The following is a 24,915-nucleotide window of genomic DNA, read 5'->3' on the forward strand; positions in this document are numbered from 1 at the left end:
AAGGCACAGTTGTATACCTGTCTGTCGTGTTGGCAGAACTAGAAGCAGATGCATGCAAATGGTTATTTAAGGTGAATATGAACATCTTGCCATTCTAGCATGGTTAATGTACGTCTGCTTCGCGGAGACCATACGTTGGCATGACTCAATGTTCTCAATGTTGTTTGCTTCGGAAAGGAAATGGTAAATGTCCAGTGCAATTTCCTAATGTCAGTTTAGTTTTTTTTTTTTTTTTTTTTACATATTAATAACATTTCTGGTCTTGGTTCTTGGTGTCTCCCTGAGCATTCGAGAGCCACGTCAACCAAAGTCGAGCCAGACCTTTATGATTTGCATAAAGCAATCAACACACTCCTTGGAAGCTTTGCCTGTCATCGGTGCATAATGCATTGACGTGCCCGGCAGAAAAGATAGTCAACAAACCCCGCCAAGAGTATTTGAAGCCCTGCTCGTCCCGAAAGGCTTACCTGTTGGGCCCTACGTCTGCGTTTCCATGGCAACGAGGTAATCATTAATCCCAATGAGAGTCTCACTAAAAAGTAAGGGACCATGTTATACGGCTTATTATTTAGTAATGGCCATTGGCCGGTAGTTTTTAATCTCCAGTTGCAGTGTCGCCGTTTTTATTTACTTCTTTCTAGTCCAAGGTTTTGGTAAAACCGTTCATCCCGGTGCCCGCGGCTGCTGAGGTGTTTGTTCCCATGGTAAATATGATTGACGTCATGCAAATCATTTTCGCCTTTTATCGTCGAATGTCTGACTTGCCCTAAGAATATCCTGCAGAAATTAGTATGTCGCATGAATATCGTAGGCTAGAGTGTTGTATGAAGAGATCTCGAGGCTGCATAGATTTTTGTTTGAGAACAACCCTGATGCGTCTTGCCTGTTTTGTATCTTCAAGTGTAAAGCTGTGTTTCCTCGGCAGCACTTTTTACTCTTATACGTCTTGAATACAATAATTATTACTGTGGTAGATTCAACATCGTCGTGTGACTGCTATTGTAAGCGAGTGACTAACTGGTTTTTTTTTAATGCAAAATTCTAAGATGTAGAATTTTTCCAGTCGACCATGTAAACCTCGGATACTAGACAATTGTTTTTATGTTAACCGCAATAAATTGAGCTTCATGTGCTACTTCTTCTCGTGCTGAGGTGCACGGTTTTCCTTTGCAGTCAAGTCCGGTATTGAAGCTAGTGAATGATTTATCTATTCTTGATGCCGGACTATTTTCACCGTTTCAACTTTAAACATAGATATGGCGTGCTTTGATCCCCCTGGCGAACGTTTGATTGAAGTCCATCTGATTAACTCTCGGAGTTTTTTTTGCGGCGGCAATAAGATTGCGTTCCTGAATCAAAATAACTCGGTGGAGCTCGTCTGCCGGCGTCGTGCGTCGAACCATGAAATATGGGGTTCGAAATGAGGGAGCTCGATTGATGTCGAATCGCGTCTGGTATGTTTTCCAATGGCGCAGATGCGACGTTAATCATGTTTACGGTGAAAGAAAGGATTTTAATTAAGCCGGTCCATGAAACAAAACACGCCAGTGCATATGATGGGAGGTTTTTCAAAATGTTTGCCCAGATTAAAGTGGACAGTTTTTAAACGACCCTTACTGAGCGAATTACTGGAAATTGCGCGTTGTTGTGAAGACGTCTTGGTTGTTTTGAGCATCTACTAAGTCAGTGTAGAAAGAAAACGTGTCTCAAGAAGTCAGAGGAGCCGTTGGGAAATTTGACCGGACTGAATTGTAAACCATAAACAACACAGTTTTCCAGGTAGGCCTATTCTAAATCTGGCCGTGAGGTCTTCCCCATGTATATTATCTTCTAAACTTTAACAACCCAAGGGCCGTACCTCGTTGAAAGACCTTGTTGCAGTGGCATCATTTCCTACGAAAAGAGTTTGTGCTACAGCAGACGTGATGTTGGTAGACGAGGAAATATACCACCTTGGGCATGTTGCTCCTTCTGTGTTGTTCATATTTACTTTTACGAAGCCTTGCTGGGGATTTACTGTAATAAACTGACAATCAAGGTTGGTCCCCCAAAAATAAAAAAATCCTTGAGGTTTAATTTAGTTGATGCTTTCGAATTCTCCTTAGCCCTGAAACTGAAAGACACGCAGTCGCGCTCAACACTCCATATGATGCAAGATTATGGGGCGGAGAGAACCCCCTCCCCGCCTTTGTGTTGGTCACTGTTTAATCGGAATCTAGGGGGATGTGTTAGGTAACAATAGTCTAGAGTGTGTATAGGGATTGGACATGTGGGGGTGTACCCATCGGCCCCATATCGTGCATGGTATCCAACGCGAACTCTAAATCATTACCGCAAATCAGCACACACCCTTCAGTGTGCAGTTTTGTCACTGCTAGAATGTGTATTATTGGTTGGAAAAAACACACACGCATTTCTTAACCCACAAGAGCATGCCATAGACTCGTGCACGTGTAAAAGCTGTTCATATTAAGCTCTTTAAAAAAGGAGAGCATACAGCAGACTGTAATGAAAGGAGCAGACTGTTTTGGGGTTATTTCGCATTCCTCTCACAGCATGCGTCTCAACTGAAGCTCGAAACCTCACCACAAGCGTTTCTTACATTGCCCTTTAATCTCCGATCGCTGATGATTTACCCAAGCTGATTAAATCGCTAAGTTTTCATCTGACAAAGAAGATCGATTCGGTGTGTACTTGAAGTGATACTTGAAGTTAATTATCCTCACAGCCGCGTTGTTTTTCTTATTTCAGTGTTATCCGCTCTTTTTCAATGGAAGCAATATCATTAGTATCAGATCAATTCGCGTAGGCGCGCACGTCCACAGTTGCAAAGACCTATGAAGATTTAGGTGCTTTAAAAAATTCACCGGGAATAATGGCGATGCTCCTGTGGCGAGACGGCAGCTGTGCAGCTGGCCAAAAAATGTCCGGCGTGATGGCATTGAGACTGAGTGACGAGGGGCTATCGCGGGACAGGTACGGCCGATGGAATTTCCTCCGAATCCCGTGCGTGTCTGGAGTTGTCGTCATACTTTAAAGAGGGAACCAGTTTGTCCCGAAGGCTTTTCTAGCTATTTTTGAGAAAATAACGCATTGGAAGAGTGAACTGAAAGGGTTCCGCGCCAGTTTCGAACCCGCATTATCGCTTTGGTATAATGGTTACCAAGGGTCGCGTGTTTTTTTTTCACCGGTGATGTTGAGTCAGTGATCGCATCCACGTGACTCCTCAACACGTGGATTTGTCTCACTGACATCGCCAAGAGGTTTCTGACTTGGCCTTTGAGGAGAGGGGGGGATGTTACTTCGTATATATGACAGTAAATGTCAATGTATTCTGCTGTCGATAGGGTGCTCATATCCCAACATTTGCATGTGTGCTACAGAGTATTCCATGGGGTAATTGCGTTTTTTTACAACCGCGACTTGTGTATGTTTGGACGTTCAAACGACTGTAGATTAATGGTTGTTTCTCCGAATTTAAAGCACTCGGTTGTGTGTTTTTTCCCATTGCGGTGTAGAGAAAGCAGGACCTGTTCGTTCCATGTATTCAAAGACATTCTTGCTGCATCAGAATTTGGGTATATTTTCTTACACTATCCGTCCTTGCCTAAATCAAGACGAGAAGAAATTTAACCAAAGTGCGGTCACTTTAACACTTAGACGAAAACGTTTTTTGCATGAGTGTTTGAAGATACCTTCTTTTTTTTAAAAGTAACCCATAATTATGTGATCAGTTGCTAAATAAGCGGTTGTTGCTGAATAACGTCGTTAAGTACTTTTAAACAAGAAACAGTGTCCAAAATGGCAGACTTTATTTATATTTCTTCTTATTGATATAGTTAATTGAGTTCCCAGTAACGGAAAGACCCGACAAATAGTTCTATATCGACCTGCCGGACCATCTCTCTTGGCGTTCCTAAAGTGCCCATAGAAGCGACCGCTCCTGCGTAGCCCGGCCCGAAAGCGCCTCATATAGCCCCACGAGGTGTTTTCCCAGCTGTTGGTAAAGCGGCACCATCTTTTCCAATACCTCCGTGCGCAGACAGAAAGATTCCTGCGTTAATCATTGCCACCACGCGATTTTGCATCGGGGTAATATCTTCGGGCCGAGGTGTGTTTTTGTAATCGTCTACATTTTTATGGCATACCGCCGGTGAGATTATTTATGTAATGATGATTTATTCAGACTCGTCTCATATTAGGGTAGTCCCTCTACCGTCGTGGCGGGTTGTGAAGGACATAATCGAATTCACTCGTGCTGTACAAATTTGACTTAAGAGTCCGATTTCACGTAGTCCAAACATTACTGCAAGTCGGTAGTCCCGACTCAACTCGACTGCGCACACACGGGTCCGTCTCCTGATTATTGCATCGATTTGGAGTTTGAAATTCAACCTTTAATTGTGACCACGCAGGATATCGATCTTGTGTTATATTCTTTCCTTGTCCTGTGTGGTAGGCGTTGGTCATTGCGGTTCAGTGCTCTCAATCAGGTAGTTCACCCGCGAACAACACTTTCAAATTATCACTATTTTTTCGAAACATCTGCAGTGCTTTTTTTTAATCTTCTGAGATGTTTCGATCAAATTGAATTAATCCATCTCATGCCATTTGCCGCACATCTTCGCCTTCTTGTATGTTTGTTGTTACATTTCTAATTAAAAGCACATTCTAGAAGAGTGTCCTCACATTAATCAACCCAACAGAACCGAGGACACTGCCTTCTGCATACCTGGACCTGTTTATCCGACCTGATCCATTTTCGGTGCTATAACCCCCCAACATCAGTGTAACTCGATCGCAATATGCTGCGTTGCCTTTTCCGTGCGCAGTTGGTTGTTACATCTCACTTCTGCCCTATGCCATATAAATCTTGTTCCCCCTAAATCTCTGTCATCTGTATGTCAAGATTCCAATAATCCAACCGCGGGAATGTGAACTTTTTTTTACGAGCATTCCCCTCAGGAAGTTGAGGAGAGAGCCGTGGGCGGCCTACCGGTTGCAGGCCCCGTCTGTGATGGCAGCGAAGCGTCCATCAGACCAGCAGGGAGAGCTGTCCCTCGTCTCGCTGACTCTGTGATTGGTTTAATGCGTCCCCGGCAAATTGAATTTTTCCTCTCTGAGCCATCTTCGGCTCTCGCGTCGCACCTACACCGCACACCGCGGGGATATAGCTCAGCGCAGCGCGGATCCCGGTATGCTTTTAGCTCCTCTTCCTGTCCGCCTCAGCGTGTTGACTGAGTTGTGTTTTGATTCTAATTTAATGCAGCTCGGAAAAAGTCATTTTAAGGGAACAACTGCTTGGGACAGTCAGAATGTTAACCATCCTGCGTTCTCTTTCAGAGAATTGCTTTTGGATGCACATTCCAGGGATGAATTTAGAGGAAACGTAAGCACAATCCTTGTAGGCCCACACACTGGAGGAAAAATGACACAGAACACGAGAAGACGCATAAAGATAGAATAAGCCTATATCAGTTTCGAACCAGTTTCTGAACATGGACATCCAGAGAACGGTCCCCAAGTACCACATACAGTTAAAGAGGTCTCGGCATCTTTCCATCACAGTCAGTTTCCAAACAATCAAAACTAGTTGCGAATTGGGCATGTGGGACATTAATAAAGCAACGCAGTCTGAGTGTAATGTATCGCGTTTTGTTTCCCTTCTCGACTTCGAGTGCTACAGAGATGCCACTCTCATCATGACACAAACATGGCAGCCTCGGTCAACTATACTGTGCGGATTCAGAGACAGATGTTTCCCTGCAGTTAGGGATCCGATATGTGCACATGTAGTAATCTCCCGCCCGAAGCGACGGCGAACTCTCTCACAAGCCGTCCATTCCTTCCCGGCTTTCCCTTTTCCCGTTGTCGGTTTTAGAAAAGAATCGATCGACGGGACACCCACTGTACGGGTCGTGTGAAAGGGCTTAAGATGTAACCTATAAAACATGTTCTTATCGCAACGACTTCGAAGGAATTGGGGCATGAATTGCAGTCCGCGGACAAAATCACGAAATTTTCGATTCGGGTTAAGAGATTGCAGAGCCATATCAAATCTGAAATACTTCATCCACCGACGACTGTTTAGCTGCGTATCTCTGTCGGCTGCTATAGTGCTGTTGACATTTTTACTCGGCGTCGGCCTAATGTATCGTGTGCTACAGGACAAAGGAACATCTTCAGGTTTTAACGTGGAGCTGTGCATAACAACCAGTGCCCCGCAAGTTATCATAATGGCCTGCACTGCATAAATCTCTTCTCCAAATGGCTCGAGCAAGCCGCCAATTCGGGGTGGTTCGTGTTGCACATTAACCCGCCTTTCACGTCCTGTTTTTGCTCTCGAAGTGAGTGCCTCTCCATTCGTCTCTCCATTCTGAAGTGACACTATCCTGGACTCGTCGACAATCCAGTAACTACGACAGAGTCTTTTGAAACTCTGTTCAGTCTGGACACTTGACAAACATGATGCAAAATTTCCATTCAAATGCAGAAAAATTGAGTGCACTCCCAACTTTGATGTTTTAAATTTCATTGCATTTCACTGGCTTCGACAGTCAATAAAATGCGACAGTACCATGCATTGGTCTTCTACATCAAGGCTGAAAGAACTTACTATTTTTTAAATATTTACTATCGACAGATCGCCTCGGATGTATCACCATTCTGTTTAGGGAAAAATATGACGTAACATGCGCATTTTTAAAAAATGCTTGTGACTGTGGAATGCTTTTGGTGATGAAGCCACGAGCGAACTGGTGTCCATAGGAAACACATTGCAACACGCCCGATGACACCTTTGGTATATGCCCGCTTCATGATATGTTTCTTGTAGGTTTTCCGGGTAATTTCTTGCCTTCAGTTCTAAGCTTTAGTAGGCCTACTCTGACAAAAACATCTTGTTCCAAATGTCAGAGGTCTTGAGGTTGGACTTGACGTCATGTGCATAACGGTGCCAGCGCCAGGTTCACAGACATGCGTGGCTTTGGCAATATCCTTGCCTCTTCTTTTCTAAATATCTTCTAGCCTTTGGGGTTTTGCTTTTACCCAGTATTACCCAATTTTACCCAATGTAAATACTTTTCCAGTGTTAGAGGTCAGGCTGCTTGACGTCTTAACCAATTCCTTCCGTTTCTGTTCGCTAATACAGCGTTCAATGTTGCTATATTTTAATTACCTTTCAGTTTGAATATTTAACTTTTTGGGATCGAAGGGAGAACATGGGTTTATCTCCTCTAATTGTCCGACCCAGAATTACTAGTTTCTATTGTAAACAGAATGAAAGATGTAAACGTGCATGGTTGTTTGCCTTTAAGCTACATTAGTTACGGTAATCTGGCGGCACCGCCGCGGTCGCCCTCGCTCCTTTCCTCTCTGGTCCTTCGCTCGCGAGACAACCAGGTGTTTCAAGAGATCAATCAATCAATCACATTTGCTCCAGGAGAGTTTTTGTCTGAGTGGGCTCTCCGACGGCTCTCCGAATCGAGCGGCACGACCTTCGTGGCGTGCCGTGTCGCGGCGATTGATCCCCCCTCCTCTGATTCTTTGCGCCCGTAGAGATCTCCGTTTGTGGCCACGCGACACGCCAAAGTTTCATTTCGGGAATGCACGCGCTGTTCCGCCGGGAGAGACTAAATTAAGACCGACTCGAGAATTTATTTTCTGATTGCATGAAGGACGGACGTGTTGGAGGTCATGACAGTCAGCAGATGTCATCAAGGTTGATTGCTTGATATCAAATTTTCTGTCTTGGGGTTGTGTGAATGTTGTTTTCAACATTCTTCTCTGTGACAAGAAATAGGTTTCAAAAGTGAATTTAGAACCGCTTTCAATCTGTATGGGCTACTTAAGGATGACATCCCAAGAGCCATTGGAGTTTAGACAGATTTTGTCCCCAGCATGTTTCTCGAGATTGCTGGATTGGCTTTCACGGAAGAAGCAGTTTAACTGTATCTGTTGTCAACAAAGAGAATCTTTCTAAACACATTATTAGTTTAACATCAAATATTTATTCAAAATATCAATGTCGATATTTAAAATCAAACAAACCAAAGATGTATCGTAGTTTAATACGGGATCACGTGGTCAGTGATGATAAAAGGCGTTATATCACATAGTTTGAGGCCAAGCCTAATTTATGAGATAATTGACAATTGAACTAATCATATCGGTTCTCTTCGCACCTTCGCCCATAATTTTGGCCACCAAATCCACCGAATTCACAATTCACGGAGATCTTTCTGACGTTCTTATTGATAGACCTGCATCTCCCTCTGGTATGTATCCGGTTCGTAAGTGACTTCGCGCCAAAGGCGGATGCGCCACGATTTGCAGGCTCTCATTGGACAATCGCTGAAGTTGCGTGTTAAATTCCGGTTCCACGGTTCCATGTAAACGGCGATCAATGCATGTAACCCAAGGTGCATTGCACGTGCGAAGTGTTCGTAGTTTAAACTGAAGTGACGTCACACTTACCAACCGGATACACGCAGTGACTTCCCTATGTGTCGTAATCTTCCCGATTCGAACGACAGAGAGTTAACTATCCCAAACGAAAATAATAGAGATTCAGGCAACATCCCTCAACTTGAAAACCACTTTACTCAACAATACAACCGATTCACCAAACTGGACGGGCACAAAAAGTAGTCCTCAAGAAATTAATGTACAGATATCAGCAGAATCAGGGACAGGTTTTTGACAAATCTTGACCGAGCAACTCTGGGCATGAAATCGCTGCTAAAATGGTTTAACCACGGTACAGTCCGGGACAACCCGCTGCAATACGATTACCACAAAGAAACGAAAGCAGTGCTTATACAAATTAACTCGTGTCCTAATACTGATTATACTCTGTTCATTAAGTGCAACTGAAATAACAAACGTTAAGTCGACTTTCACCGCAGATAAATAAGAAATGTTAATATATTATCCGGACTGTATGTGTAGATAAAATGCCCTTGGCGACCATTGGCGTGTTAATATTTATACAGGTTTAACTGCGCCGCCAGCGAGCATCAGTCTCTTCCATGTAGAGACCATAGTATCAAAGGTGAGGATATCATGTACTCAGTTGTACCCAAACCTTCACTGTTCCACATCAGAGACGACCTGGAGAAGTCGACGATATGGTGCGACTTTCCAATTCCGTTTTGATCGACTAACGCGTCGATTGCGGTGCTGGTAAACACCACGGACGAAGTCGCGTATCAAAGCATCGAAGACTCCTTTGGCTGGCCAGACACAACAATGGAAACAACTCCTTTGTCTCTCAGGTCTTCGGCATCGTCTCGTTATCGCTTGGAATATACTGAGCAAAGATCGACGAAAATAATTGAACATTAGCGAAAGAATGGAGACTTCAACGTTCCATTTGAGAGCATTTTCTAATATGGCACGCATGTATTATATTTGAGTTCAAAACGGCAGCGCCGTCTGTGGACTCAATGAATGAGAAACGTGCGGTGCCTTTCCCTGAGCACTTTGTTTCCTTTCCGTCTGAATACTGTCACAAAGAGTTTTTAATCATTTCATTAAAAGTTTCCCTCTGGGGAGATGTTGGCTTTCAATTTCTAAAGGAATGAAAAACTGTCTTTCGTTCACTTGTTTCTAAGTTTCATGTTAACTTTCTTCCCTTGAAAGGCGTGGTGTTAAATTCCACTGTTGGAAGTGTTGAGTCCGAATGTTTTCGCCTACCGTTGTCGTAGGCTGCATCCTTGGCGTCTGCCCGTGGGCGGGGCTTGGCGAACTCCTGGCCGTAAGGCACCTGCAGGAAGCTGTCCTGGTTCTGGCTGGTCCCCAGGACGGGGATTCCAACCCCACAGGCCCCCATGCCGCCGGCCGCCAGGTGGCCCTGCAGGTCGTGGTTGGGCGACGCCTCCCTGGCCACGCTAGGTAGGCGGAGGTCGGCCCTGGAGCCCCGATGGTTGAGGTTGCGCTCTGTCAGCAGGTACAGCTTCCTAGTGATGTCGGTGCCGATCAGGTTGTTGAAGACCTGCTTCAGGTAGGGCTGCCGCTCCAGGAAGTCCCTCAGGTTGTCTCGCTGCCAGCTCATGTAACGGCAGTACGTGGTGGCTGTTAGGGTCACCTACGAGTTTCACATCAATAGAGGCTTGAGAAGTTTACAGATACACAAAAAATCGATCTGTTCCAGAAATGTTTACCCGCAAACATCTCTCAGATCGCCTCCACCATGCAAAGTTTCAGATCTCACTTATCAGTCGAGGAATCTTAGGCCCTTTACTCAGAGTGATCATAGAGCAAAAGACCTATGTGATCCTGAATAATGCCTACATTGGCCTGGAAACTGACCAAATCAAGTAGTCGTTTCAGCACCTTTATGTTGGAGCTCTCAGGGTTACTTAGGGTTTAACATTGTACAGAAGGAAAACGAGGCCCTTGATAATGTCGCGGAATTGCAGAGGGCAATACTGTATGTCACACCATCCCCGCAATGAAGGGGGTGAGAACATAATCGGCACGGCCACATTGGGCGTCAAAGTTGACCAGATGAAATTACTGAAGCCAATTATGCGTATGGGTGTCATTGTACGTTGTAAGAACGGGGTGTTCATATGCCATGCAGCAGGGAATTAAAATTGCTCTTATCGATGTCGAAGGTCCGAAAAAAAATCCCATGACATTTTTGTTACAAGTTGAGCTGGAACCAAGGCTTTTGTATCTGATGAATTGAGCAGCCCACACGGCTCCGTAAGCCAATCCAATTAAGCGTTGACCGTACTGAACCCATCCCCTGTTTGATTAGATAGAAACATGATACCGATGGACAAGAAGGCAGCACACGCGAAACACAATCTCACGAAGGTAATTGAAAGGAAGAGCGTTCTCTATATCCCCCCAGTGATGACTGAGAGGAAATTTGGGTCCGGAACCAAACCACCGTGCGATGACCTCCTCCCGTTAAGCAACAAACAGAGAAATCAAGCATGGGATTTAAAGCAGCCCCCATCACCTTTCTTGGGTCTTTGGGATGGCGGCCACCCTGCTACCTACGGCGCTTTGATAATAACTCTCTGACCGTTTGGTGATGTTATGCGATGCAGCACTGTGTTGACATTATGCGCGTGTATAGTCGTCCACAATACAGGGATCTGCTCTCAAAAGCTCTGCTCACAGATGTGGATTCATGATCCCTTGATTCTACTGTCAACAGCCGCTCACAAAAACTCTTACATTCATGTACCTCTAAGACGGTGCAGTGACATCGTTAAAACAAAGTAGCATTTGGGTCCGTTGGGACATTCATTCCAGTTGAAATTTCAGCGTCAGAGAACTTCTGATAATCCCTCGCATTAATGTAAGCGAAATGCCTACTCGCTTTGCGCACTCTTCTTTGACGAAACGTGCAGCCCCGCGCACGCATATTTTTGAAGATTGTTTGCATTTTTATTGTAACCATTAGATCACGCTAATATGCGGTACCTTCAGAGGGAAACAGAGTTGTAAACTAAAAATAGAAACTCTTTGGTAATGATACCCGTGACTCGAATAAAGACACCACACCACAGTGTTGACAAAATTAGTGTTGGTAGAGGGATTGTGTTGATATACAGATTTCGCTTGCCGCATAGGGTAGCCTGTAAATTAACTAGGGAAATCAAATTCTTCCTAGAATTTTCTCGCAAACCTTCACCGGCAGAATTGATATGAACTGTAAATTATAAATCACAGTAAGGCAGTTACTGATATCTTGTTCTCTGGGCAACAATAAAGGTTTCAGGTTGGTTGATGTCAGTTCTGGTATTAAGTTCGTATTAGAGTCTCACGTCACTGTTTCAAACAGTCTTTGTGCAATCCTACCAGAGCACTGGGCGTTACAAGCTGGTGTTGGCACTTTGGTTGGCACTGTCAGACGAATGGGTGTGTTACTGCTCCGAGTTCATCGTGAAATGTTAACGTGTATTTCCCCAAACCATGTCACGAGTCAGTCTGTTCCACCGAACGACGGACAAAAACGGCCGGGCCCAGGACAGATGAATGCTCCATGTCACACCATGAAGCGTTATTGGATAGCCCGTAAGGCCAAATGGATTGATGCCCTAGAAATTAATGGCGCGAGACAGAACTTCAATGTCATTTTCCCCCTTGCCAATTACCCTGGTTGGACGGGGCAATTGATCTATGGAATGAGCTGGATTTAGTTGATATATCGGCGAAGATTCCAGAGGAAATCGAGAGAGTATAGCTTCATTTGGTAACAAATGAGGTCTTAGGGTCAGAAGGAGTCCAAGATACTGTAAAGAAAATTGCAAAATATTTTGGAATCCTCAAAATAGTAAAACGACACGATTCCCAAATGTTTATGTAAGGAGCGGTGGGCGTAATATTAGCATTCTCGATACAGTGAAGACAGGTATGAAAAGAAAGTAAACTTGAGTGCATTATGGGTGAAAAAATACAACGAAATCGTAACACTTCTTACACTGATAGATGAGAAAAGCACACCACTCTTATTGTTAGATACCAAGATCGTAACACTTCCTACTGTTGTCTTACCTGGAAGTTTTCCCTGGTCTCGGTCTGACTGAAGGAGTCCCACTCCGGCGAGTCCAGAAACTGTTTCTCCTGGATGTTGTGGAGAAAATCCCCATCGGAAAACACCTTCACTCTGAAACCAAAATAAGACAGGCCAGGAAACAGTCGTCAATTCCTTATCAGTGAACCTCAGCGAATCCATTTTTTCTTAGATGGCACTGCGTGATCCCATGGGTTCTGTAAAAAAAAATTGCCTGGCTTCCTGTGGTTGTTTTTAAAGGGTTAAGTGACAGAAATATTTCTCAAAGTATTTCAAAAGAAAACTACACAAACCAACAACAGGTCCCTCTCGGGAGCGAAACCCGACTAAATGTAATAACAAGACTGTGACGTATGGTAAATCATTCTGTTGTTTACAATATTATATATCGTGTTGTTCACAGCAAAACACCTAGAGTGACTCTGCGTTTTTACCAAAGCTCAGTACCGTTGTCTTCAAAAAAGTAAAGCAATCTTACAACTTTCAAGAGACGGTCACTGTCTTGGGATTCCACGCAAAAAGTACGAGCAATCTGCCATTGGCGCGAATTTCACGACGCAATTTCCGTGTCGAAATAAAATGTGTTTTCGTCTGCCTGTGTGCCACCCGACTGCACGAAATTGCACGGCGCGTGCATCGCCAAAATTCCTGGAGGCTGGTCATGATTTACCATAAAAGGAGGTGTCAACATTTCGGCATTTTGTGCATATGTAGGCAGGGAGAAAGCAGTCGGAAAAAATTTACCGGCAAAGTTATTTGCATGCGAAGAAGAAATTTTGACCTAGCAAGAATTTTAGTGCTTGGAAAAATTCCCTAGGAACAGCGTATGCATGTATTCTGTACAGCCCACCCGAATTCAACCACGCAGTGGTCCACGGGCCTCTCTGACAGCGCTCAGTCTGGTTTTTACCGCGTTGTCAGATTTTCCAATCATGTCTGTTAACAATGGGAAATTTTTCCGTCTGCATATGTCAAAACTACTCATTTTCTAGTTAGCATGGACATTTTGAGAGAAGCTAGAAGTTCGTGTAAGGGCTTCGCACATTTGAGTATTCAAATGTACATGTGCGCCATTTTCACAAATAGTTTTGAACCTTCAGCTTCAGTATAAAGTTTGTATCTCAGTAGGTAGTAGGATTAATGTAAGCGTTCAATTTCGTACTATACCAAGTCTGTGCTTTGTGTATTTTAAGGCACTAGAGAGAGGGAGAGGTATGTTGTGAATTAACATAATTGGCTACTATCCTGCCTTCACAGCATTGCATTATTAGGTATGGACTGTGCTGTTTAAAATCATTTGGATCATTCATAATTATATTACCATTTGTGACGAAGACTGATAATTTTTAGTTGCGCTTTGTCGTCGCCTCTCTTCTGCTTGTGCTTTACTGTCTCGGGAGATTTTTTAGGGGAAATCGTTAGGTGTATCTTCAAAGACCCGATTATGTCCAATCCCACAAAGATCCTTTGAAGTTTCCATGTTCTCATATCGAGATTGGAAATGCATGAGCCGAGAAGAAGGGGTAACAGGTATCATAAACGAAATCAGCCGTGTTTTCGACAGTGCTTGGGTACCAATCTTCTGCCAATAAATCTCACAGGATTTACCTGGGCCTATTTACTGCGTCGGGCGGCTTGAATGTCAGCGCTATACCCGTGTCTCCCTGGTGGACGGAGACACCGTAACGTATAACGGGGCAGGAAATGAGGAGATGGAAATCAACCAGGCTGATCCTGGAGACGAATCCGGACCAAAAAAAAAAGCCCAGGAAATGGATCTCGGACCTGGGACGTGATGCTTGAATGATGACACGAATCAGTGTCGCGGACATTATCGCCTTTCTCGCGGTGCTCCAGTTCTGGCGTGACTCGACCTATTTGAAAGCCGAATATTTATCTAGGCGGGGGAGCCCCTATGTCCAATGAGGTCGGATAATAATGTGCGTATCACACGGTCATCACATTTTTGATTATATTTAAAACCTTCCTGCCTGTCTGACCTATGGGCTGACGTGACACGTGGAGTGGCGAGTCAGAAACCAGACACTCGGTGCAAATAAGCAGTGGCGTTTTGAAAGCAACTGGAGACCAGGTCTTCGTTTGAAGATGGTGCAAGGCATACGATCTTTCATGCCAGCTTATTAAGTGAAACAGACCAGGGATACATATTGTGTCACACTTTATGTGTTCATCGCTCTTGTCAGATCAAATCTGCTCTTTGGCCAATGTGATTTTTTTCTCACAAAACCGCAAGAAAGCTGCACTTGAAGACGGGTTCTTGTCTTTCAGCGTCCAAACCGAGACAAAAAACACGAGATGGAATAAAGATGAACTCAACTTGATCTTTGTCATATACGGAATGTGTTATTTGTTGCTCCTGTCCATGATCGTTTCTTAAGAACATAAAACCCAGATAACTATAGTGTTGATCCTCATCAGTGTATAGTTAGGGGCTTTGTGCAAGTTCAAAAACCTATGAATAAGTTCATTCTCTCGTATATATAAATCGACGTAAAGCATTCGATCCCCTATGCTTGCCTTGGTATCTAAACTAGGCTCCAAACATCATCGGTGTTGAGTGCATTTCAACTTAAGGTTTCATAGTATGGCTAAAAGCTGTTTTCAGGTTTCATGGTTTGGTTAAAAGTTATCGTTATGTTGCTTTGACCATGCATTGACTCAGGTGCAGTGTGTTTCACGGACTTCCTTCCCATTGTAAGCCGAGATCTTTAGAGGTCTCTTGCCCTTAGGTTTCATAAAGCAGGTTCCTTGTAATCTGATCAACCGCGCCTTTAACATCAAGCCTTTCGGAAGAGTCCGATGGCAGAAAGAAGATTCGCTGCTTGGAAGGGCATTTATGAAATGTAGGGCAGTCATTTGTCCAAGGGACGAATGTTTTGTCCGGGGTATAAGTGCTGTGAGGTAATTTGATGTCATTTGAAACTTCCTAGTCTTACCAATGTCTGGGTTGCGAAAGGGCACGTTGAAGTCTCCAGATGAGAATGCTCATAACGTCTTTTGTTGCGATTTTCACTATCTAAAATGTCCTTTGTAATTGGCCAAGTGAAATTCAGTTGGTGACGCCCGCAATATAGATGTGCCCCCAACATTCAGGGTTTTTTTTTCTTATTGATGACGCCTTAATGCATTTTTGGCGCCTGAAAAAAAGTGCGATCACTGGACGGATAGGTTCAAGCTGTACCCGTGACATGTGGCTTGTTTGATAATGCTAATGAAATGTTGGCGTACATAGTGCTGTAGAGAGAAGTACATCTTGTATTATAACTAGCTGTCGTCAGTGATGAATGAACGATTCTTGATGAATGATTTTTGAAGTGTGTGTGTGTTAGCCCGACAAAGACAGAAAACGTGCATGCACGCGATAAACAATGTGGTATTTGTACTGAACGTGATGGCGTCGCTATCGGGACCACTCGTTCCTTAGCGAAACCACGCTGTATTATAATACAACAAGGCTGTGAGGCATTACGGGTACTAGTTAGACTCACTTGCCAAAGATTATGATGGAGAGGCGGTTGCAAGGCGTCCTCCCCTCCTCGGCGTAATGTTCCCCTATCTTCAAGGAGCTGATCTTGCCCAGATTACACAGGTCTCTGTACACTGTTCGGGGCACTTGAAACGGCTTGAATACGGCACTGTAGAGGTCCCTTTCCTCGCGAGTGAACCGTATGGGCCTGACTTGGAAGCCCAGGTACCCAGCGTGGCAGAGATTTAGAAGGCAGAAGACCAGGTTCCACACGAAGATGTCCACGGCGCACGTGTAGAGGAGCCCCCATAGGGACAGCGCAACGAAGCCGAGGCTGAGGAAGGTGTGCATGACGAAGGTGGCGGCGTAGCCGGTGGAGGGGGCCAGGTAGCCCAGAAGGAACAGCAAGGAGGCTACCTGGAAAACGATGCTCTGTATGGGCTCCCACACTGCACATCCGGGTCCCTGCACCGCGGCGGCCGTGGGGCTCGGGACGGGCGTGGTGGAGGCGGCGCCGCCGGCATCCGCCCAATTCCAGACGGCTGTGACCACATGGTTGGGATCCATGGACGGGGTCGGTGGATCAGTCGGCCCGGAGACTTGGATCATGTCGTTCCAAAGTCAGCAGTTGCGCCTTCCCGCTCTGCTTTCCCTGCTACCCAACTGTCTCTCAATCGACGGAGTTACAGCGCCAAACCTGCAGACCAATAAATGACATTACTTTTAACAATGGTTACTAATTAAACATTGAACAAACCACCTCTACTTTCACTGGCCACATGGTATATACCTCTGATGCCAAAAAAGCCGGAACAAGCCTTGCGGGGCATTATGTAATTCGTGTAGCAAACTTGCATGTCGAGTTTATTTGAATATAAAAAAGACCAACTGATTGCTCAAAAGATGTTCCACTATTTCGGCTGGTTGGGTCATGATACATTCTTCTGTAAAGCCCTTTATCAAAGTAGCAATCAGTGTTGTACATAATAAGGTGTGTTCGTTTGACGTCACAGTTGTGTTCTTCTTACAGTTCGCTACAAGAAGTATGGCTGGCCGTTGGTATAAAAGTAAAACAATTCACAAAGTGTTAACGATTTCACGCAGCTACTTGTATTAGTACAGCAGATGATAATGCACGTAGGCCGACTACTAAACACTAAATGAAAGTACTGCCCTAACTAAAGTTAATGGGACAGATGTTCATTTTGATCAAATTTTAGGTAAAATCAACCAAAAGGTGATACTTTTGCAAACTTTAGCCGCTCGTACAAGTTGAAGGCAAAATGAGAGTGGTTTATTTTAAAACTGGTATTTTTCATCATCCTCGAATCGAATGGAAAATGACCTAGCGCAAAACTAAACAATCTTGAAACTTTGAAAGGATACCCTGGTGTGCATTTGTAATTGACATAAACCTTATTTCCTCCGCTATAGAGAATATTAACAACATGTGTGGACCCACATAAACAGACATGCCAGTGGGTGTGTGACTAGATACAGGGCCATCACTGTACCCATAGAAAGACATGCCTATAACAGATGGGTGTGTGTCTAGATACAGGACCATCACTGTATGGACCCATGTAGAAAGACACGCCAATAACAGATGGGTGTGTGACAAGATACGGGACCATCACTGTGTGGACCCATAGAAAGACATGCCTCTAACAGATGGGTGTGTGTCTAGACACAGGGCCATGTTGACCCAAGTGGAAAGACACACCAATAGCAGATGGGTGTGTGACAACATTAATAGAGGACCATCACTGTGTGGACCCAAGTAGAAGGACATGCCAATAACACATTGGTGTATGACTAGATACAGGACCATCACTGTGTGGACCCATGTAGAAAGACACGCTGATAACAGATGGGTGTGTGACTAGACACTGAACCGTCACTGTGTGGACCCATGTAGAAAGACAGGCCAATAACAGATGGGTGTGTGACTAGATACAGGACCATTACTGCGTGGACCCATAGAAAGACCTGCCTATAACATATGGGTGTGTGATTAGACTGAGGACCATCACTGTGTGGACCCATGTAGAAATACTTGTCAATAAAAGATGGGCGTGTGACTAGATACAGGACCATCACTCTGTGGACTCGCAAAGAAAGATATGTCAAAGGGTTTGTGACTACCAGCGCATCCGCGCATTACGATAGCCAGCAATGCCATAATTGGCATGTGTTTTGTCCTTCTGTAGGGAAGAATGGTTGAAAAATTTCTTGCCCCAGGACACTTCCATACCCAATCCATCCATTCCCCTATCACTTGGAAAACATCTTGGAGACGCCCATGTCTAGTGGGGTCGAGGACCGTTTTTACCTCGTACTATCTTTCGCAGTGTTTGGTTTTGATCGGTTGCCGAGCATAATGACGGGTCCCACTCATTATTTCAACCCGTGTGGTTTTTATGACCAAAAACATTCACCATAAAAGACGTGCACGGCCAATCTCAACATTGCGCTGCAAATTACGAATTCCAATCTGACTATCCAGTGAAGCACTGAAATTCATTGAGAGTTGTTTGTTTTCCCGTCTGGTACTTCCCTTAACGGCAGAAGGCACTATAACTGACTCCACATGCTTCGGAAATCACGTTATCGACTCGAGGTTGTTGACGCGCCATTAGCTATCGGCTGGCCGCAGCTGATCTAAGACACGCTTGTTGATGTCAATGCTACTCAGAGACCGGCATTAGGTGCGCGGCAGTCGATTACCCACGCAAATCTTCGCCACTCTTCAGTGGATAAGCGAGAAAATTGAAATCCGGCAGCGGGGCCCTTGTGAACAGAGAGCACCTGGTGCATATTTCTCGCTAGTTTATGAATCAAAAGTTATATACCTGCCACTTCTTAATTGTAAAAATTGCAGTTCACGGACGGAAATGTAATATCCGATGACACATCGTTATTTTTCTTTGTGCAACTTCAGAATGGAGCGAATCGGAGTGCTGGAAAAGAGATAACGTGAATAAAAAATGTGGACTACAGGCTACTGGAAAGTTTTTTTGCCAACTTCGTGCACGATCGCACTTTTCATTTCGATGTTTCATTTTGCGAAAATGCTGGAAGCGATTAAACTGTTCAACGAATCGAGACACCGTTCTACGTCCCTTTCATTATGCTACAGCATGTTGTCGGGCAGTCCTGTGTTTGGGTGTTTATGTTGTAGTATACATTCTTTGTCATCGTGGCGCCGAATGAAGCTGCTTAAAACACCCTTGCAAGTTCTTTGCTATACACCAGTTGACCACAATGTCACTGGCATCGAATTGATCAGATTTATTACGTAATTTTGTTTAATTTAAAAAGATTTCGTCACTGTTGTGATGGAATCTATCTTGGTTGCTGTTCGTTTATTTACTTTCCCTCTTCACCTTCAGCCTCCTCAGCCGGAAAGAGGGATCTTGAACTGAATTTCTTTCTGTTGAAATTTAACCAGCAGATATTGAAACCGATCTCCTTTCAAGAACTTCGAATGCATTTGTCGTAATGTGGACTTTGGTAGAACGTTTTGGCGGCATGTGGGAGTGCTGCGAGGTATAATGGAGAGTGTATCCAAGCAAATTGATGGTCAACGGTGGCTCAGTGTGGACCATTTGTGGATACATAATCACATTCTAGGACCCTTGGTAATAAACCTTGATCTGTTTGCTCTGATGGAGATAGAGCACAAGGTTTCTATAAACTTCAATTTCGTTCATACAACCTCAGTTTTATAGTTTGCCTTGTGAGATTGAAATCTGCTCGTGTGTCGGAGATAGTTTCCAAATGTTTTATGTCTGGATCTAGAGAAAGAGTACCGAAAACACTTTCGGATTTTATCTAAGTTGTTTATACGAAAGCTTAGCCGTTGTAATATGGGCAGCGTGAAGCGAAGTATTTTTTTCTTTTAATTTGTCTGTAGAGGGGAGCAGGATTGTTTGCGAAGTGTCTGTATATGTACCCAATGCAAAGTTTAACTAATAAGACTCCGTGTAGATGTGCGTGTCTGTTCCCCCAGCCGCGCTAGAATTTTCCCAAAGTTTGCTGTCATTATTTACAGCCAACACTTGAGATTGCAATCCAACGGAGGAAATTCCAATCCCGTTCACCCCTCTGGGACCACGCTCAATTTCAAGGGTGACGACTCCGACAGCGACGAGGCAACTGTCGTGTGCCGGGAAGACGTCCCAGCGAGCCGTCAACGCATAACAGAGCCATGAAATGTTTCACATTCAGGACTCTGCGCCCGTTATGATCGCTCGCGTAATGAGGCAAGTCTAATTAGCATCGTTAAACCGTTCAATCACTAGGCTTACTGCGAAACGTAGTTGATATTCATTTCGCAAGAATAATGCATAATACATGAAGAATGCTGTGCATCAGAGATTCTAATTAATGAGCATAGGCCTAATGGAGAAAAATCGTCCATGCTGGTGAGTCAGATATAAATTTCCACAAGACCAAAAGTAAGATCGAAACGGACTTTTTGAAAAAAAGTAGATTTACCATCATGAAAAGTCTATTCTTGCATGTTTAGAAAAGTCTTTTAAAGTGCAAATCAGAAAAAAAAGGTAGAATACAAATTCGTTTGACGTTGCCCTGTTTAAATGGTAATACCCTACCAGAACTGAAAAGTGTAAAGACCACGTACTGGGATGCCTCTCACCATTATGTCAATATTGTGCATTATTGTGTGGGGGGGGAGGGGGAACTGATTACTGTTGCCAGCGTTCAGTTACATAGAACCCTGCTCTAAACAAGGCTGTTTGAGAATCAGGAATACCGGACATAAGTGAAAAAAACACCATACTTGCTGTATTGTATTGTCTCAACTTAGTTCCGTTTCTGCAAAAGGTCGTTCAGTCACGAATATCCTTTGAATCCTTTCAAATGGTATAAAGAATACCGAGTCTTCAGTCACAGACCCGACGGAGTCCGAGACCTGGTCTGACTTTGCTGTATTTCATAATGGAGTTGGATGCGTTAATGAAAGGATAGCCACAGGCTTTCATCTTTGGGAGATGCTTATTTTTTTCTGCGGGACCTTGGCCAAATCTCCTGCATGCGAGCCGTTAAACCGGATCTCCGTGCTCTTCCCTGAAGACCTTTGCTTATAGGGCTATCCCCTTTCTTCTCGGGGAAATAGTGGGTTACATTTTGACTTCGCGCTGATGATTTGTCCTGGCTTGGCTCTCTTCATCTCATTCAAAATATGGAATCAGGCTTCGACCGTTACCATAACTTCAGTGCAACGAGGTTGCCGTGCCCACGGATGAATTTCTGTACATCGCTTGTTCTCTGAGAAGATTCGTGTGATTCTAAGTTTCCATTGCAACGCGTGCAGTGGTCTCTGGGTGTGTTAAAGCAATATTCGCACCCATTTTTCAGACGATGTGACTATGCATCCAATAAAACATGGGCTTTGTGTCATTGACTGTGACACTCACGTGTTTCCCGGTACTCGGAAAGTCGAATATCGCTGGTGAGCGGACTGCAGGTTATTAACATGGCCATTGTCGACTTGGTATTCGTTACAGCACTCTCTAAAGGCAACAGAGTGAAACACTCACCCTTTAAAGGAAATCTAGTCCAAACGAGTGAAAATCCACTCTAAAGAGAGTGAAAACCATTCCAAAAAGGTAGAAAACTACTCAAAGAGAGTGGAAATCACTCTAAAAGAGGAGCTCTGGACTACTCTTATTCGGGTTATCCTTCTCTATTATAATGTCCTTTGAGGAAGGGAACTTTCGCCCTTTAGGATGACTTGTAATCTTTTTAGAGTGGTTTTCACTCGTTTGGAGTATTTTTTATGAGGCACTCGCTCTTACTGAGAATGATTTTCCCCACTCTTTGGCATGTAGAAAGTATTGTTGCTGACTGTCGTCTAAAATGCACGGCTCATTCATCAGTGTACCTGATTACCGACCCAAGCTGCACAAGCGGTTACGTTGTGTGTTTTTGTGTCCAGTGAATTTTAAAAGCTATTACTGGCCTTTCCTGTCACATTCATAAAACATCTTAACGCTAGATTTTTTTCCGCAAGTTTTTGTATGTGTGTGTGCTGATGACTGACCAAGGTTGATAAAAGTTCATCAAAATGGCGTCGTTGAGTCGCCATTTTTAATTTGTCCACCAAATGCCCCTGATCGCCATGATGCCTGTTGGTTCACTTTGGGTAAAACACTGAAGTCATTTGAATGCTTATTTCAGTTTAAGTTGGCATTGCAACACCACACACCGAGCTGATATTATAACGGACATCTTGTACGTACGCACGTTTAGTAAACAATTTTATTTCCATCATTGTGAGCTTGGTTTAAAAGGTCAAGCGCTCGCCTGAAGTGTGACAACTCAAAATACACAGAGGGCGCTTCCATAATGCGCGAAAAATAGTTCCCCCCACGGTCTCAGTGTAGGCATTGTGTGATCATGCTGTATGATTTATACAAGCAGAGAGCAAGGACTATGACACAAGGTATGTAAGGCTGTAGCTACTTATACTTGAAGTATATTTCTTTGTACTTACATAGAGGAGACTTTCGATGTCGTCGAGTAATGATGTTTGTTGAAATATTGACCCTGTTTTACCAGTGACGATGTCGACTCCCTCAGTACGTCGTTTCCCGCCAAAAAGCTTTCCCGCGGTCCAATTGCGTGAAGTGCCCTCTCCACAGCAAAGGCTACACACACGCGTTGCATTCAACTGCTAGTTTGACCATGGAGGAAGCTGAAAAGGTTTCTTGCTTCCCTTTTTCGTCTTATCTCGATACGGATAACAATTCCTTAGCTTGCCCACCGAGCCGCGTGATATTGATGGTGGCCACTGAAACACACGCGGACCAGTTTGCGTTCCAAGAGGTTCGCCATTTGTGCGTCCGTCCGCCAATAGGCGGGCCGTTTACAGCGAATCCGTCGATAAACCGGACGGACCAATGCAAGATCGCGGTACGAATTTGTCAGGCACTGGCCGGTTGCTATGCAGAGCATTTCAGACATGCTCCGTCGATCGAGGCTGATTGCTGAAGACCAACAGCCGTTTAACGAATTACGCCTTCCTTGCTGCGGGGCTGACTCCCGACCGCTAGCTCACATTCTCACATCTCAATTACAACCAGCTTGGTATCTATTATCCAAGTACGGACACAGAAAGGTCAAGAGTCGAACCCTGGGGAGGAGGTAATCTATCTTCTTATTTGTCAGTCTCCATACACATTATACGACATCCGTACCGCATCATGAGATCGTAGAGATGCTCGTGAACAGTGTTGCCTGTCCCAAGTACTTAGGTATGCATAGTCTGTGAAGTGATCTGGGACAGGGCTTACCGTTGATGCCAACAAGTCTATTTTGACATTGGGAACAGTTGCAAGCGATTTGGCCTATACGGCGCTTCGATTCCGCAATACCACACCTTCTGTCGTCAATTCAAGATATTGCGAGTCGATTTGTTTTTGGTTGGTTCATGAACTATAGGTCATTTGCGTTGTCATTAAGATAACTGTAGAAGCTGAATATGTCACTGCACTATGGGAAAAAAAATGAAAATGCAATTGGAGTGGGCAAAAGAGCCCCACTTAAGCTTGGGGGGATCTAAGGAACAACTTTTAATGGGGGCGCCTCACTTATTGCCAATTGATAATTTTAATTACTGCTTGATTGTAAAGAATTGAATTTCGATCGCGAAAGCAATTTGTTCGGCCAGTTCCGGGCGTCATTCTAGCTGAGCACGATAGTAAGCCTCGAGCAGACTTGTTGCAAATAGGTTTTATTTTTGAAAGAGCTTGCGTCTTGTTCCTGTCGTACCGTAATTGCATGCAATGCAGGGGGAAAACTGATGCATAATTGACGTCATAATTATCCTCGGGCAACGTTGCGTTTGTGCGTCACGGAACTTTATAATAAACCGTTAAGATTTCTTACAAGGATTGGCTAACAAAGACCTTCCCGAGCTCTCTAGATGCTGGCAAGAAACATGACCGAAGAGAAATGTGAATTGTTCACCCAATGAGGCTTATTAACGCCTATTATGGACTGTGTTTTTGAAGTTGAAGGGAAAAATACGTGGAAATCTGGTGATAAAAGCCTATAGGTTCGTGATCATGAGAATGGCTCACTACGCCGTTCATGTAAACATCATTTGCATTAAATGGATCTATCCAAGAGAAGCACGTCATTGGGACCTGGGTAACGAAGGGGCCTCGGTGTTTGAAGAGCATCCCAGCCCCCCCTCGAAACCCGTCAGACCGCGGACTTTGGAAGTATTGGAACTGCACGCAAACGGTCGCTCGTGACTTATGCTCGTGCTCAGCCAGAGAGCAGGGCAAATCACCGGGGGGGGGGCTGGTTTCCCGCGCAATTAACGCTCGTCACTCAGATGTCACGGCTCAACCAGTCAGGCTAATGGGATTACATGGCAATCTACCGCCCCGGGAAGCGGAGTTAAAACTTTGAATTATGATTCCTTAGCCTCACCAGAGATTACTGACGATTGCTGGTCTAACAGTTTTCACAATCATTTCCCTCTTCATGATGAATGGTCTTGAGTTGTGTCGCTGTTTCACTTTTGTAGTGGTACTGTGCTTTTCACTGAAGATGGGGCTTAGCACCCTCGCGTCTTCTATTCCTCGCTGTGGTGGCTGGGTTGTCCAAGTGCCACTTTGGCTGTGCATGTCTCGAATAAAGCTGGTGTTTCTTTTTCTTCTGTCTTATTGAAATATTTTTGCGCGGAAACTCTTGAGGCTGACAAAGCCTGCATCGTAATTCTTAAATTAGACAGGAGATAATGTGGTTTAAAATGCACATTTTGTTTGCTCCAAGCGAGGGAATGAAGTTGACCTCTGACTTGGTACAGTGCAGACGCCAGTCAAACTCTGATTATCTCGTTTCTTGGAACCTATAA

The 24,915-nt window shown here is 44.3% G+C and overlaps 2 protein-coding genes across 3 annotated transcripts in view; one reads left to right on the forward strand and one right to left on the reverse strand.

The window, feature by feature from the left end:
- Positions 1 to 24,915, forward strand: part of LOC110974585 (uncharacterized) — a 69,602-nt gene that overhangs the window by 9,705 nt on the left and 34,982 nt on the right. The window lies entirely within an intron of this gene.
- On the reverse strand, positions 7,987 to 23,297 carry popdc3 (popeye domain containing 3). The gene is made up of 5 exons (XM_022226470.2): positions 22,543 to 23,297; positions 16,045 to 16,719; positions 12,517 to 12,628; positions 9,697 to 10,087; positions 7,987 to 9,310 (listed from the first exon to the last, which is right to left on the reverse strand). The coding sequence occupies exons 2-5, from the start codon at positions 16,629 to 16,631 to the stop codon at positions 9,294 to 9,296; spliced, it is 1,107 nt and encodes a 368-aa protein (XP_022082162.1). The 5' UTR covers positions 16,632 to 16,719; positions 22,543 to 23,297; the 3' UTR covers positions 7,987 to 9,293.

The sequence above is a fragment of the Acanthaster planci genome, linkage group LG15 (assembly GCF_054643075.1).
Source record: "Acanthaster planci isolate LZ-2023a linkage group LG15, COTS_SCS, whole genome shotgun sequence".
Lineage (NCBI taxonomy): Eukaryota > Metazoa > Echinodermata > Asteroidea > Valvatida > Acanthasteridae > Acanthaster > Acanthaster planci.